The 14,998-nt window shown below is 41.7% G+C and overlaps 1 protein-coding gene across 1 annotated transcript in view; it reads right to left on the reverse strand.

The window, feature by feature from the left end:
* shroom3 (shroom family member 3) overlaps positions 1-4,499 on the reverse strand; it is a 103,690-nt gene extending 99,191 nt beyond the window's left edge. The window contains exon 1 of the mRNA XM_036587471.1: positions 3,616-4,499. Within this exon, the coding sequence (XP_036443364.1) occupies positions 3,616-3,744 (129 nt within the window). The 5' untranslated portion in view covers positions 3,745-4,499. The remainder of the gene's footprint in view (positions 1-3,615) is intronic.
* Between the last annotated feature and the right edge of the window lie 10,499 nt (positions 4,500-14,998).

Here is a 14,998-nt window from a genome sequence, read left to right on the forward strand (position 1 = left end):
GTAATATCTGTTGACTAGGTTATCATACCGTGAAAATGTCTGTAACCCCTGCAGTGCTCGGCGCTCAGTGGAGCCAAGTAGGAGCTTTAAGAGGTAAAATGTGTCTGACTGGAGCTGCACCACCCACAAAGTTCTCGAACGCTTGTAAAAACTTTTACAGACTCTTTTCGTATGTCAAAACCCCTGAATCTCAAAGGAGGCTTTCCTCTTATCTTTCCCCAAAAACCATAATGACATACAGTTAAAGCCGTATCAAAGACATCCAGCCCCTAATCAACTGAAGTTCTAGACTTTTTTCCAGCGCACAAGTGGCTAAGAATTCTCCATGCCAGGCAAAATGCTTTAGATCCAGTGCAAAAAGACTGCAAAACCACAAGAACTAAATGGAAACAGCTCCAATCTTTTGGCTTCCAGCAGAACCTTCTAGTAGCTACCAAAAGGTTAATCAAGTTCATACCAGATTTGTTCGTTGTGCCGCCCTGAGCCCTATATGTGATTTGTGACTGTAATGCAGAGTGAGTTTCTGTGAATGTAAATGGTCAAACTCGGTTACTCACGCTAGTCTGGACGCCACACCAAGAATCTGACCTTGCAGTCCTCAATTAGGATCTGGATGCATGTGGCCTTCAGTTTCATTAGGAAGTGCGTGTGACACATGAATTCAGGCAGAAACGTCTAGAACATTAGTACATCAGGGGCGTCACATTGAAGATTTCTACAGGGATACTGGTAGAGTAACCTAAAGCCATGCTCAACTACTGTTTATGAGTTCAGACTGTGCCTTCAACATGGCGGTGGTAGTATGAGGGAAGACTGACTGAGGGAGGGGGGAGAACTCTGAGAACTTGGGCTGGAGTTCTGGGCAGCTTCTGTCTGTAGCTAGAAGGCCAGAACCCCTCATAGCTGTAGTAGGACTGATGTAGGACTGAGGAACAGGGAGGAGATGGGGAGGCGGTGGGGATTGCAAACACATTAACACGGGAGCGGAAGGTGAGGATGTGAATTTATAGGGCGTTCGACTTGAAGAAGGAGGGGTTTCAGCCATGCTCCTCCCCCAATACTTCAGTTATAACATCACTACATTTAGCTGTTACTGTTACTGTTAGACGTAAAGGTGGGAGCCAAGAAACTAACCTAAATAAGGGAGTAGCAGCTCCAAAAACCCCTCAAATACTCAGCCCCAGACAGTCCACAGTGGGATTGAGAAAAAATGTGGACTGTCTGGGGGTCCCTGAGGGCTGGTTTGAGACCCAGTGCCCTATAGAATTGCAGTGGAACGTCTTAGTATATGCAGCATCCTTCAGCCCCAGGAACTGCTGTTTGTTATGAGCTATTCTTCTCTTCCTTCTTTTGTTGGGACCTTTGGGTCTAAACTAAAATGTTTGAAAGTGAAAGGTATGAGCAACAGCAGAGCAGTCCAGGAACTAAACCAACACAGCAGAATGAAATTAAACCCAAAAAAGGAATAAGAAACTTAATGTGAATGACTCACAGAAAACTGAGGGGAAAAAAGCAGATTCTATTTCTCTCAGTCCTCAAAGTTTCTGCATGATTTAATCATTCAGATGTGAACAGGGTCATTCAGAGCGGTTTGGTGTGAAACGCTCCGTTCTGCTCCTCTGCAGTGAACCATTTCACATTAAACCACTATGAATGACTTTGTTCACATCTCAACAGTTGAATTATGCAGACATTTTTTATCAGTTTGATAAATAACTCAGGGTCAGTGGTTCAAACTTCAGCCATAACATTAAACCACCTTCTTGTATCAACACTCATTGTCCACTTTATCAGCTCCACTTACTATATAGGAGCACTTTGTAGTTCTACAGTTACAGACTGGAGTCCATCTGTTTCTCTGCATACTCCAGTGGTCAGGACCCCTCAGGACCCCCCACAGAGCAAGTATTGTTTGGGTGGTGGATCATTCTCAGCAGTAACACTGACGTGGTGGTGGTGTGTTAGTATGTGTTGCACTGGTCTGAGTGGATCAGACACAGCAGTGCTGCTGGAGTTTTTAAACACTGTGTCCACTCACTGTCCACTCCATTAGACTCTCCTACCTTGTCGATCCACCTTGTAGATGTAAAGTCAGAGACGATAGCTCATCTGCTGCTGCACAGTTTGTGTTGGTCATCCTCTAGTCCTTCATCAGTGGTCACAGGACGCTGCCCACAGGACGCTGTTGGCTGGGTGTTTTTGGTTCTTAGTGTGACACATGAATTCAGGCAGAAACGTCTAGAACATTAGTACATCAGGGGCGTCACATTGAAGATTTCTACAGGGATACTGGTAGAGTAACCTAAAGCCATGCTCAACTACTGTTTATGAGTTCAGACTGTGCCTTCAACATGGTGGTGGTAGTATGAGGGAAGACTGACTGAGGGAGGGGGGAGAACTCTGAGAACTTGGGCTGGAGTTCTGGGCACCTTCTGTCTGTAGCTAGAAGGCCAGACCCCCTCATAGCTGTAGTAGGACTGATGTAGGACTGAGGAACAGGGTGGAGATGGGGAGGCGGTGGGGATTGCAAACACATCATCATGGGAGCGGAAGGTGAGGATGTGGTGGTGTGTTATGCTGGTCTGAGTGGATCAGACACAGCAGTGAGTTTTTAAACGCCTCAGTGTCGCTGCTGAACTAAGAACCAAAAACACCCAGTCAACAGCGTCCTGTGGGCAGTGTCCTGTGACCACTGATGAAGGACTAGAGGATGACCAACACAAACTGTGCAGCAGCAGATGAGCTATCGTCTCTGACTTTACATCTACAAGGTGGACTGACAAGGTAGGAGTGTCTAATAGAGTGGACAGTGAGTGGACACAGTGTTTAAAAACTCCAGCAGCACTGCTGTGTCTGATCCACTCAGACCAGCACAACACACACTAACACACCACCACCACGTCAGTGTCACTGCTGAGAATGACTCACCACCCAAATAGTACCTGCTCTGTGGGGGTCCATGGGGGTCCTGACCACTGAAGAACAGGGTAACCGAGTATTCAGAGAAACAGATGGACTCCAGTCTGTAACTGTAGAACTACAGGTGCTCCTATATGGTCAGTGGAGCTGATAGAATGGACAGTGAGTCTAAGTACAGACTGACCCTGACTTTACCGTGTAAAACATGCACATGAAGAGGATTAATGTTTATGTTGCCCCCCTTTTTATTCAAAGCTACCCTTTTGTCCCCTTTTCAGGCACTTTATACATCAACACAACGCACTTTTTCACACGAAGCTGAAGTCAGCTTCTTGTTCGAATTTTCCCGTTCCACCTTAAATGGTGCAGCAGTTACATGAGGCGCCAGGATGTAACTGCTGCACCATTTAAGGTGGAACGGGGACCAAAACGTTTTAAAACACCGTGGCTACTCACTGTCCACTCTGATAGACACTCCTACTTTTTTGGTGAGGCGCCAGAATGTAACTGCTGCACCATTTAAGGTGGAACGGTAAATTCGCCAATTTGATCCTCGTACTTTTTCACTTGTTTCAGCACTTCAGAGTCAGGTTAGCTAACCGTGGCTCAGGAGAGAGGAGAGAGGATGGAAAGGGGGGAAACAGAAACAGAAACAGAAAAAGGGAGAGAGCTGTATTTCTCCGTCGTCCAGCCTACCTTTGAGATGATTAAGGGTTCTCCGTGTTCGAGGCCACCTTTGAGGGTGAAGCCCCACGGCGCTCCGCCCTGGAGCCGAGCTTCGACCAGCACCGAGTCCCTGCGGCTGCCTGAGGGGCTGCTAGCCATGCTAGCCACTACAGCCCCTCTCTCAGGGGGGAACGGTGGGGGCTGATAGCAGGCTGGTCCCGGGTTACTGGAAAGGAAGGGTGTCCTGCTAACGTTACCCACTGTGTCCCCTTTTTCCGCTTCTTTTTTTGTGTTTTTCAGCTTTTAAAAACAGCCCATGCTAAAAACGGACCCGTCCACCTCGACCCTGATCAGCCGTTGCTTAGCATCGTCACGAAGCGAGGTGGAGAACTGCACCTTTCCCTCATTTTGTACCTCACAGGAGGAAGAAGTGGAGTTAAAAGACAGCAGAAAGTGGACTTGGGACAGAGTCGGAGTTAAACTTCATTTAAAAGATCGTCCGTCAGCCGCCTTTTCCCTCTCCCGACTTCTTTTTAACATTACAATAGAGATTTGCTCCGATCCACTGCGTCCACAGAAAAGCGGGAAAAGCGGTGCCTCGCGAGCGGTTTGGTTGTTGTTGTTTTTTTTTGTTTGTTTGTTTGTTTGTATATTTGTTTTAGAGCAAAAACTCCAGTCAGAAAGTTTAACCAGACTTCCGAGATTTCCACACCGACCGTTTTCCTTTTGTTACTCCAAAGTCGCCCGATCGAAAAAGTAATCGAGCTGTTTTGTCAGAGTCAAAAACAGATCTGTCGAATCCATTTCCACACTTGTCGTCCTTTCGCTGGGACTTATTTCTCCCCGAAGCGCTGGATGAGGGAGTCCGGCTCCCCCGCCCTCCGCACGGCTCACAGTGGCCGAGCTTACAGCGAGCGCGGACAGCAGCGATGGGGAGATAGATTCAGTTACCGAACCGACTCTTTGGAAGCCTCCGGTTCAATGAATCGAACGATTCAATTGATTCATGTTCGATAGCTCTATTTACTATATAGTGCACTATTTTGGGCTTCTGCCATGCTGTAGTGGTGTCCAAACAACCTAGGCTGCGTCCGAAACTGCCCTATTTACTATATAGTGCAGTATTTTGGGGGTCCTCCATTCTGTAGTGGTTCCAGAAACGTAAGCTGTGTCCAAAACTTCCCTATTCACTATATAGTGCACTATTTTGGGTGTCTTCCACTCTGTAGTGGTGTCTGAAAACATAAACTGTGCCCAAAACTGTGCACTATTCACTATATAGTGCACTATTTTGGGGGTCTTCCACTCTGTAGTGGTGTCTGAAAACATAAACTGTGCCTGAAACTGTGCCCTATTCACTATATAGTGCACTATTTTGGGGGTCTTCCACTCTGTAGTGGTGTCTGAAAACATAAACTGTGCCTGAAACTGTGTCCTATTCACTATATAGTGCACTATTTTGGGGGTCCTCCATTCTGTAGTAGTTCCAAAAACATAAGCTGTGTCCAAAACTGCCCTGTTCACTGTATAGTGCATTATTTTGGGGGGTTGTCCATTCTGTAGTGGTGTCTGAAAACACAGAGTACACAGAAGTTCCAGTGTACTCAAACAATCCCACAATGCACCGCAATAAGTGTACAACAGATCTACCCTAGCACATAGGGGTTACCCATAATGCACTGTGTTGTTTGTAAGTAATGAGCAAACCCGTATAATGTTAGTGTCTGAGATGGTTTACTACCATCACAAACTCTGTTGCCTGTAATCAGAATCACTTATGATGCCACATTCACATGCTTGAATAAATTGCCATTCTGCATCTCATAGTGGTTCACAGCCGACAGCGGCACGAAGCCATGCAAATGTTGGTATGGTGACCACAGTGCCAGTGAAAATGCATTGAAGCTCCATTGAATGATCCAGGTTTTTGAATGTAGGGTATAATGATTAGGGGACCATTGCATGACCTGACAGGGCACCAGTGTATTTGAGCAATCCCACTATGCACCATAATAAGTAGTGTACAACCAGTGTACCCTAGGGCAATGTTTCCCAGCCCTGGTCCCGGAGGTCCACAGCCCTGCACTTTTTGGTGTTTTCCCAGCTCCCAACACTCCTTATCCAAATAATCAGCTCATTAACAGCCTGTTATTGAGTTAAAGTAGCCGTGTTAAAGCAGGAAAAGCACGACAATGTGCAGGACAGTGGGCCTCCAGGACCGGAGTTGAGAAACTGCAATAGTGTTCTATATAGTGATCTAGATTTTCTAATGCAGGGTTTAGTGATTAAGAGACCAACAAGAGCTATGAACAGACTAAAGTTTCCCAGCCGACACACCCATGAGGGACCCACCTGGTTTGAACCTGGTTAGTTGGGCTCCAGGTGAGCATGGGCTTTGAGTGGGCTTGTTACTGGGGCCTAGTTAGGCTGCCCAACTGAAAAACATATTTGGGCTTAAACTGGGCAATCCAAATGAAAACATTGATAATATTAACATATTTCAGAAGGGTATATTAATTTTTTATATATGTTGTTTTATATTTACCAGTAATTACACTGAATGCAACCCAGGGTGTATCAAATGCGCTAAAATTTACATTCATTTTATTATTATTAATTTGTATTTTTACCAAATCTACAGATCTGTTAGATCCATGTCAGCACTTTTCATCCACTGAGGGCCAACTTGCTTTTCTAAAGCACCATGGCTTTTTTTGGACTGACTACTGGCCTTCACATGACTCCGGTGTAGAGATTGTGACAGAAAGGTCTTTACAGTTTACAGTCCAATGTACCAACTGGTGCTGGGCAGACAAATTCAGTTTACCATAATCTTTTACCAGTTAGTGATGGTAGGTTTGATTCAGTTTAGCAAACTCACTTGCCAATTAAAGATGGGCAGTTCGATTCAATTTACCGAACCGATTCCTTCAAACGGTTCAAGTGAATCAAATGATTCATCAGATTCATTTTCGCTCTGGTGAGGGGGAGCACAATGATTCGTCGAGCCACAGTGGCTCCAAAAAACCTGCCTCCAACTTACAAGACTGTGTGTAACAGGACAGCACAGTGCAAACACTATCAAAAGCAGCATAGAGCAACGTACAAAACAACACATGGCTCTACACCATTAAAAGTAAAATAGAGCCAGTTTGACAAAATGTAAGTGAACTCATAAAAGAAGGAAATGCTCTTTTTTTGGCAACACTGGCATAGAGCTTAATGCTTGGTGGTTAGCCTCACTAGCCAAAGCTAACCAGTCCGGCAGGAGGTAAATAAACCAACCAGCTCCCTGTAAACTATCATGTAAACAAAACTGCCAAACTCACTGGCTAAAGTTCAACATCAATCTCTAGTTTACAGCAAGATTGAACATGAGGACACCATAACACCGGGGCCGGAGGGTACAGGTCATGCAAATTAGCAGGCTGCATAGAGCTCAACAAGACAATCTCAGTCTGTCCGTGCTATTTTATGTTAAGTTTTTATGATGTTAAATTCAAAGATTCTTTCAATTTCATTAGAAATCAACAACGGATGTAAACAATGTTTATGGGTTCATGAGACAGACGCTGCTAGTTAAGACTGTTAGCATAACAGCCTTTTGAACGATACTGAAAAACATGTTAAGACACCTGTCATTTTTAGTATCACTTTCAACAAAATTGTGTGCTTCTAATCCTGAATTTCACTCAGTTTGACACAATTTCACCCAACAAAGGTGCAGAGATTAGGCTAGCTATGCTGACTCATTTCATTTATGTCTGAGACATTAGTCAGCAGTCACAGATTTAGGTTGCTACTGTGAAGTAAACCTGTTAAATATCTATATAAGCAACAGCCAGTCACCACCTATTTACACGTTTTCCAGAGTTTTCAGTCAGACATTAAACAAAATGAGGTTTAGCCCTCATGAAACTGAATGTGAGAGCTGTGTTGATGCCACAGGTTTTGTTTTGGACTGGAGCTTTGAGGCTAACATAGCTAACAATAGTGGAAGCTTCTAGCCACCAGTTAGCATTGTGCAAACCGCATGCCTAAATCATCACACTCATCCTAAACCGCGTGGAGCTGTTCAGTGTCTCTAATAGACTTGATTATGTGGTTTCTGACACTTTATGATATTGGAAATGGACAAAAGTACAAGCAAAATTAATGCTACAAGATGGCTGCTGCTAGTGTTTTTAGTATGTATGTAAGATAAATAAATCCATAAGATAACTGCGTGTCATACACTGTCAGAAAGCACAGACGCAAGTCTACTTAAGATTACTTAACAACTCGGCGCAGAGTGATGATTTGGGCAAACTGTTTACAGGATATGCTGTTAACCCAGATAGCAAGAGGACAGTCGGCCATTGTTGGCCTTTTGACAGCGTTTTCCACTGGTGATTAAGCAGAGTATTAGACAAAATTCCAATTTATTAGACAAAATGCCAATTTTCATCCCTCATTTTCCTCTCACAGACCAATTTACTGATTTTTACTTCATTTCTTTCTTTCGTTATCCTTTGTAAATCAGTTCAGTACATCATTTTAACAGCAATATCACAAATAAAGCTGGTTATACAGCTGTAACCAATCAGCAACAACCTTTTCAACAAAATCATTTTATATTAGGCCTAGTCATTTATTGCTTGTAATATTTGCCTAAGTTGATTTCATGAAGTACAAGGTTATGTGAATTTAATAACAATAATAATAATCTGGGTGGTCCAAGGGTGGACAAGACGTGGCAGACAGTCAGTGGGGTCCCCACCTTATCAAGCTAGTGGACCGATATGTGCTTTCTGTCTGGGAACTGCTCCATTAGCCTCATAGCTCCAGTGTAAAACTAAAGAAGCAGTCTTCAGACACTAAAAATATTTGGCAGATCAGACCACTTTTACATTTTGGATTGGGGTGGAGTTATATAAATTCGATTTTTGCTGAATCATTGCTTTGAGTTTCAAGCATGTTCATGGTTTAATGCAATAAATGAGTCTTATCTCTAACATAGGGTCCCTAAAGCCCCTGTCGTCTTAGCCATGGAGCCGCTTGGAAGATCGAGAGCGATGGCTTTCCCTGCTGCTCCAGTGCTAACTGGTCTGTGAGTTATTAATACCTCTCACAGCTTACTGCAAATGAGGCCTTATGCACCAGAACATTCTATTCACCAGTGCTAGACCATTTATCTTTTCACTGTTTCTCACAGAATAAACGAACAAACATACAGATAGACATTTTGAGTAATTTCTCTTCATGATCAATGCTAATTAGCCATTGTGTTTCAGTAATAGGCCTTTTAGCCTGTGACTTGAAGTCATGACTTGCCTCGATGCCTGCTGGATCCATTTACCGGCTCTCATTTAAAGGATTCCATCATGTTATTATCATATTCCATCATGTTTCTATCATATTCCATCATATTTCTGCATAATTAAAGCTTTATTATGTGAACAAAGTCATTCAGAATGGTTTGGTGTGAAATGATCAAGTCTAGAGAAACTTACTGAGTCAGAATTGTTCACAGTGGTGGTGATAGGAACCAGACGTCCACCTCTAAAAGCTCCCTCACAGAAAGTTACTACATGAAATGGTTACTAATATGTTGCACAATACCTGAGATCTTGTTTTGTGATAATTTTGAGATGCAGTTTTGGCCTAAAACATTGTTTGTTATGCATCCATCGTGGAGGGATACATGCAGGCAAAATAGTCCACAAAGAAAACATTATTTTCAGATTTATGACTATTTTACCATCATCAATATTCCATATATAAACTCAGAAGACTCGTGTAGGTTCACTGGTGGTTTGGATAGTAAATAAAATGTCTATATTTGTGTTGTAGTCATGGCGACCCCTGGTTCCTATCACCACCACTGTAAAGACATCTGAGTGTTTACAATGAACCATTCCACACCAAACCACTCCAAATGACATCCCAACCACTGAATTATTCAGAAATTTTGAAAAACTGGTGGAATTATATTAATATCTCACTGCTACACAATCATGCATATTTTCAGTCATTATTCTTACTTATGTCTTTACAATCGTCTCCAAACTGGAAACAGTTCCACACTGGTTATAAATGGGAAATAAGCCTTAGAACTGTCTTTCTGTTTTTACCATCGCAACAAAGTCATTTTGTAAATGTCACTATGAGGTTGGCAGTTTCGAACATGTCTCTGCACTCCTTTCCCGACAACTGAAACGTGTAATTACAGAGCGGAGAAAAAAGAGATGCTAACAAACACCTAAGCGTAACGCTTCCTTTCACACTGAAGTGCACCCAAATGTACCTTTAATACTAAAGCTCAGCCAAGTGTGGCCTCTGACTCTACCTTTTACAGTAAAGCACACATGAGCGTAGCCTCCAACGCTGCTGCACCTTTAAGTAGCACACCTGAACGTACTTTTCTTCAGTACAAAAGCACACCTGGGGCATGACACAGCGGGCGTGGCCACCGCACTCTCCGCCACAGGACACATCAGAACGTGTTTACCGATGACCTCACCGCCCTCCATCCGATGAGGTCATTCTTCTGATACTACTTTGCAGAACAAAAGGAAATTAGAAATGAGCCTCTGTGTGTGTTTGTGTTTTCAGACCGACGTCACTTGGCCTTGATTTATTCAAAACATATGAAAGCACTGCAAGGCTTGAAGAGTGAACAGAAACAAAACAGTTCCACTGATTAATGAGCAGATTCCAGCAGATTCAACTGAAAGGGTTACTGAGGTCAAGTTAGGGTTTAAGGTTAAATAAAAATAAAGTAAATAAGGTTAAACAAATATATATATGTGTGTGTGTGTGTGTGTGTGTGTATATATATTTCTCACAGTGGAAGGATGGACAGAAACACCTGTGGATGTTTTCAGATCTGAAGCAGCTTGATTTTCTCCTCTCTCTCAAAGATGAAAGCTTTAAGTGCTGTTTATCTGATGGGGGCAGTTTTGGTATCTACCAGGTCTTCCAGGTGGTTGTTAGGAGGCCCATTTTCTCCGTAGTTCTTCATAATTTTTGAATGGGTTACCGTGTCTCTGATGCCCTCAGCCCTTCTATTTAATGGCTGGAAATGAAATAGATGAAAGGTGGTCATCATGCAATGTTTGCACAACGTAAAGGCCAAATGGTATTTCCACGTTATATAAGAAAATACAAAATGACAAAAAGGTAGATGCAAGATTTTGTTTTGATAATGTGCTATGTAATACATACGGGACAGATTATTATTACATAGAGATACTTACATGCATATGACATGTATGGGAAGTGTATGACCCCATGTTCTGACATTGTATAAAACAAATGTGTGTGTGCACCTGGTTTATGCCACATTGTGGAGACCAAAACCTGTTTATATACTCACATTACGAGGACCGTTCTTCCTTTCACAATGTAAATCATTAAATTTTATGGAGAAGACATGTTTTAAGGTTAGGGTAAAGTTAAGGGTAGGTTTATGGGTAGGGTTAAGCTCGTAGTAGTTCTGGTTAAGGTTTGTTTAAGCCTCCAGGAACTGAATGGAAGTCTATGGAACGTTCACAAAAACAAACTTGAGTGTGCGTGTGTGTGTGTGTGTGTGTGTGTGCGTGTTGGGTGTGTGTGCAGGCTCCATTTCCTGAGCTCTAAGCCGACCTGAGAATAGTAGATAGGCAGTATTAGATAGTGAGTGCCATGTACAGTACTGTATATGTATATGTGTGTGTTTGGTTATATGTATGCATGTGTGTGTGATTGAGTAGTTTGTCTTTAAGGCCTGTCTGAGCCTCTTACATTCAACCCATACTGTCCAGGTCATGACCCCAGGGATCACCCAGTCAGCAGGAACTCGTGGGTAACATCAACACTGCACATTCCTCAGTGTATTAAGTCACAATGTGGGAGGTTTGTTCTCAGTATTAACAATAATATATTACCCTAAAGGCAAGAGTGCAGGCTAAATATGTAACATTACCAATACACCCAGTACCCTCCACGGAGAAAAGTGGTTTATATCTTGTGTTTTTGTGTGACAGCGTCCTATTGTGCGACCAGTTTTATAAATGAATCATAATTCAGTAACTTTCAACAGGTTTTGGTAGGTGGGTATTCCTAAAAACCTTAAATTAAAGGGAATTTCTCGCAGATGTGCACATATTATGATGAAACATGATGGGCTGAAAAAGAGAAAGCTTGTGTAGAAGCTATATACATAAAACTAGCTCAACAACTTCTTTGAAAGCAAGGAATTCTTTTGACTTGCTTAGTTTATTTATGGTTATGTGCATCTATGCCAAAGATATATGGTGTTTTTACAAGCATAAACATACTTATTGCCAAAATAAATGTTTATAAACAATGTGCTTTAGTGCCTAGACTTTTGGACAGTACTATGTAAATGCATTAAACTGTTAAATAGTTAAATGGTTGTCCAATAACTACACTGGTTAATGCTAATCCCATAAATCCAATTAGAACTTTTTGTCTCATAACACTCATGACCATATGTGTCAAAGAGCTACTGAATATCTCGTCTAGTTATTTTCTTCCTTTCTGCTTCCTCTTGTTTATCCACACCAACTCAGGGCTACAGATTACAAACCAGATTTTACACAGTATCCGTAATCTTTGCCCTGATGTAATACTGAGTAATTAGCATTAAGCCTTGAACAGGTCAGCTCATGTGTGCTCTACAGGAGCGCCAACACCTTACGGCAGGTCTGAAACGCAGTTGTTTGAGTGACAGAGCTTCACACCATCTGATCCAGGATCAGTGAGCTCCACTGCAGCAGTCCATGAGGAGAAATGCTGTAAAGCATTGTTTCTTAATCCAGCTTCTGGGACCCACAGCACTGCGCAGATTCAAGTATTTCCTTCTTCAACGCACCTGATCCAGCTCATAAAGTGATTATCCTGGATCAGGTGTTTGTGCTGCTGTTGAATTGCTCTGTAGAATCAAAAGTGGCTATCAATGTTATACATTCTTAAAAAAAATGGTTCTTCAAAGGTTCTTTAGTAAAGGGAATGGTATTATTTAGAACCATGAGTTGTATATACGATATATATTTATATTCTGTATATAAAGTCAGGAAAGTGAAATATTTTCCTGTTCTTGCTTGATGTAGGATTTAAGCTGCTCAACATTTCGGGGTCTCCTTTGTCAAATCTTTCCATAATTCGGCAAATGTTCTCAACAGGTGACAGATCTGGACTGCAGGCAGGCCAGTTTAGCACCTGGACTCTTTTACTATGAAGCCATGCTGCTGTAATACATGCAGAATGTGGTTTGCAGAATGCAGTGACTTCCACTACAGAATTCTGTCTGTTTTTAATGCAGTGCCGCCTGAGGGCACAAAGATCGCAGCCATCCAATATAGGTTTTTGGCCTTATCGCTTGCATACAGACATTTCTTCAGATTTTCTGAATCTTTTAATGATAGTATGTACCATAGATGATAAAACATTATTCTCGAAACTGTTGAGAAACATTGAGAAACATTTATAGATTCTTGAATTGTTGCACTGTTTTCTTGCGCAGTCTGGAATGGTGAACCCCTCCCCATCGTTAATTCTAAAAGACTAAGCCTCTCTGGGATGCTCTTTTTGTACTAAATCACTGACCTGTTGCCAGTTAACCTAATTAGTTGTGAGATGTTCCACCCATTTTTTTTTACTTTACACAACTTTACCAGTTTTTGTTGCTCCTGTCCCAACTTTTTTGAAATGTGTCACTGGCATCAAAACCAAAATGGGCACATATTTAAAAAAAAAAATAACAATGAAATTTCTCAGTTTCAACATTTGATATGTTGTTTGTGTACTATTATCAATGAAATGTAGGGTTTAAGTGATCTGCATATCATCGCATTCTGTTTTCACTTACATTCTGCACAGCGTCCCAACTTTTTTGGAAATGGGGTTGTAGACCTATTTCATGCTAAAATGGTTCTTTTGAGGGATTGAGAGAGAATGTGTTGTATATGCTTCTGTATAGAACCTTTTTGAACAAAAATGTTATATGGAATTCATGGTTCTAAATAGAACCATTCCCTTTATTCAAGAACCCTTGAAGAGACATCTCTTTTAAGTGTGTAGAGCCATTCAACAGAATGCAGCTTGCGCAGTGCCAACGCTTCCGCTACATTAGCCAACATGAAGCAAACTTCAACTATGCTGGCTGAGTAACTACATTTGCGGAGATTGAATGTTATTTTTCTCCAAACGACTCCTTAAAAGTCCACATATCAGCTTGTCTTGATCATATCACGCCATCAGCTGTATTTTAAATACTTCTTAGGTGGAGAATTCTGAACTGTGGTCTTTTAAGGAGTCACTTGGAGAAAAATGACATTCACATATTTTTCTCTTCACCACAAATGTAGTTATTTGGCCCGCATAGTTCAAATTTGGTTCTTTTGCTTAACTCTGGAGCTGCGATGCTAATGTAGCTAACAAGCAGTTTAAGTGTTAGCATTGTAACTGCATATAAATCACCACACATTTGTCTAAAACCATGCCAAGTTGTTTAAAAAATTGTAAATAGACTTGCTAATGTGGTTTCTGACACATTATCCATCACTTTATCTATAAAAAATAGACAGAAATGGAATATATTATACATAGTATGAGGCAAATGTGCCATAGCTCATTCATTAGCTACATTAGCCTTGTAGCACCAGTGCAAAACTAAAGAAGCAAACTTTTGACACCGTCTTGGCTTAAAATCTTATTTTTAGCCGAACTATTATATCCTTCCCTATTTGAAAACATTGGTTCTTAAACGTAAGAGTCTTCCTTGCTGGTCTAAGCTGGTTTAGACTGGTCAGGTGTTGGTTTAGCTGGTCACCTGGCATGGCCATGCTAGTTGACCTGCACACCAGCATCCAAAACACAACTAAAGCTGTGCTTTATGGTTCAAACCACCACATCACATTGCTGTAACTCATATTAGAGCCCCAGGAATTACATATTGCTGAGAAAAGTTGAAACGAGAACAGTTATCAACTATCTGTCTGTCTCGTTCTGTTCAGACTATGAGCCCTTCCTTATCAGACATGGTGAAACAGGGAAGGGATTGTTTTGTCTCACCGCAAATTTCATAAGTACATTACGCAATAACAGACGCGGCAGAAACGTTATTTGTGCAGGAGAAAAAAGTTCTGGTTGTTTCCTGGAGATCAATATTTATGGCGCTGACTTTAGCACCTTTAGAACCTTTATGAGGTTTAATTATTACATAGTGACAGTATTCCTCTAATGTCAAAGGCTGACTAGAGTCATATGCAGAAGTTTGAATACACCTGGTCAATTTACATTTTGTTGATTTTCTAAGTGAACATAAGTTAAAGGGGAAGTCCACCCATTTTTCAAAATGTCTGCATTATCATATGCTTAAGATGTAAACAGAGTCAGAGTGGTTTGGTGTGAAACGCTCAGTTCTAGA

Source organism: Colossoma macropomum, unplaced genomic scaffold (genome assembly GCF_904425465.1).
Source record: "Colossoma macropomum unplaced genomic scaffold, Colossoma_macropomum, whole genome shotgun sequence".
Taxonomy (NCBI): domain Eukaryota; kingdom Metazoa; phylum Chordata; class Actinopteri; order Characiformes; family Serrasalmidae; genus Colossoma; species Colossoma macropomum.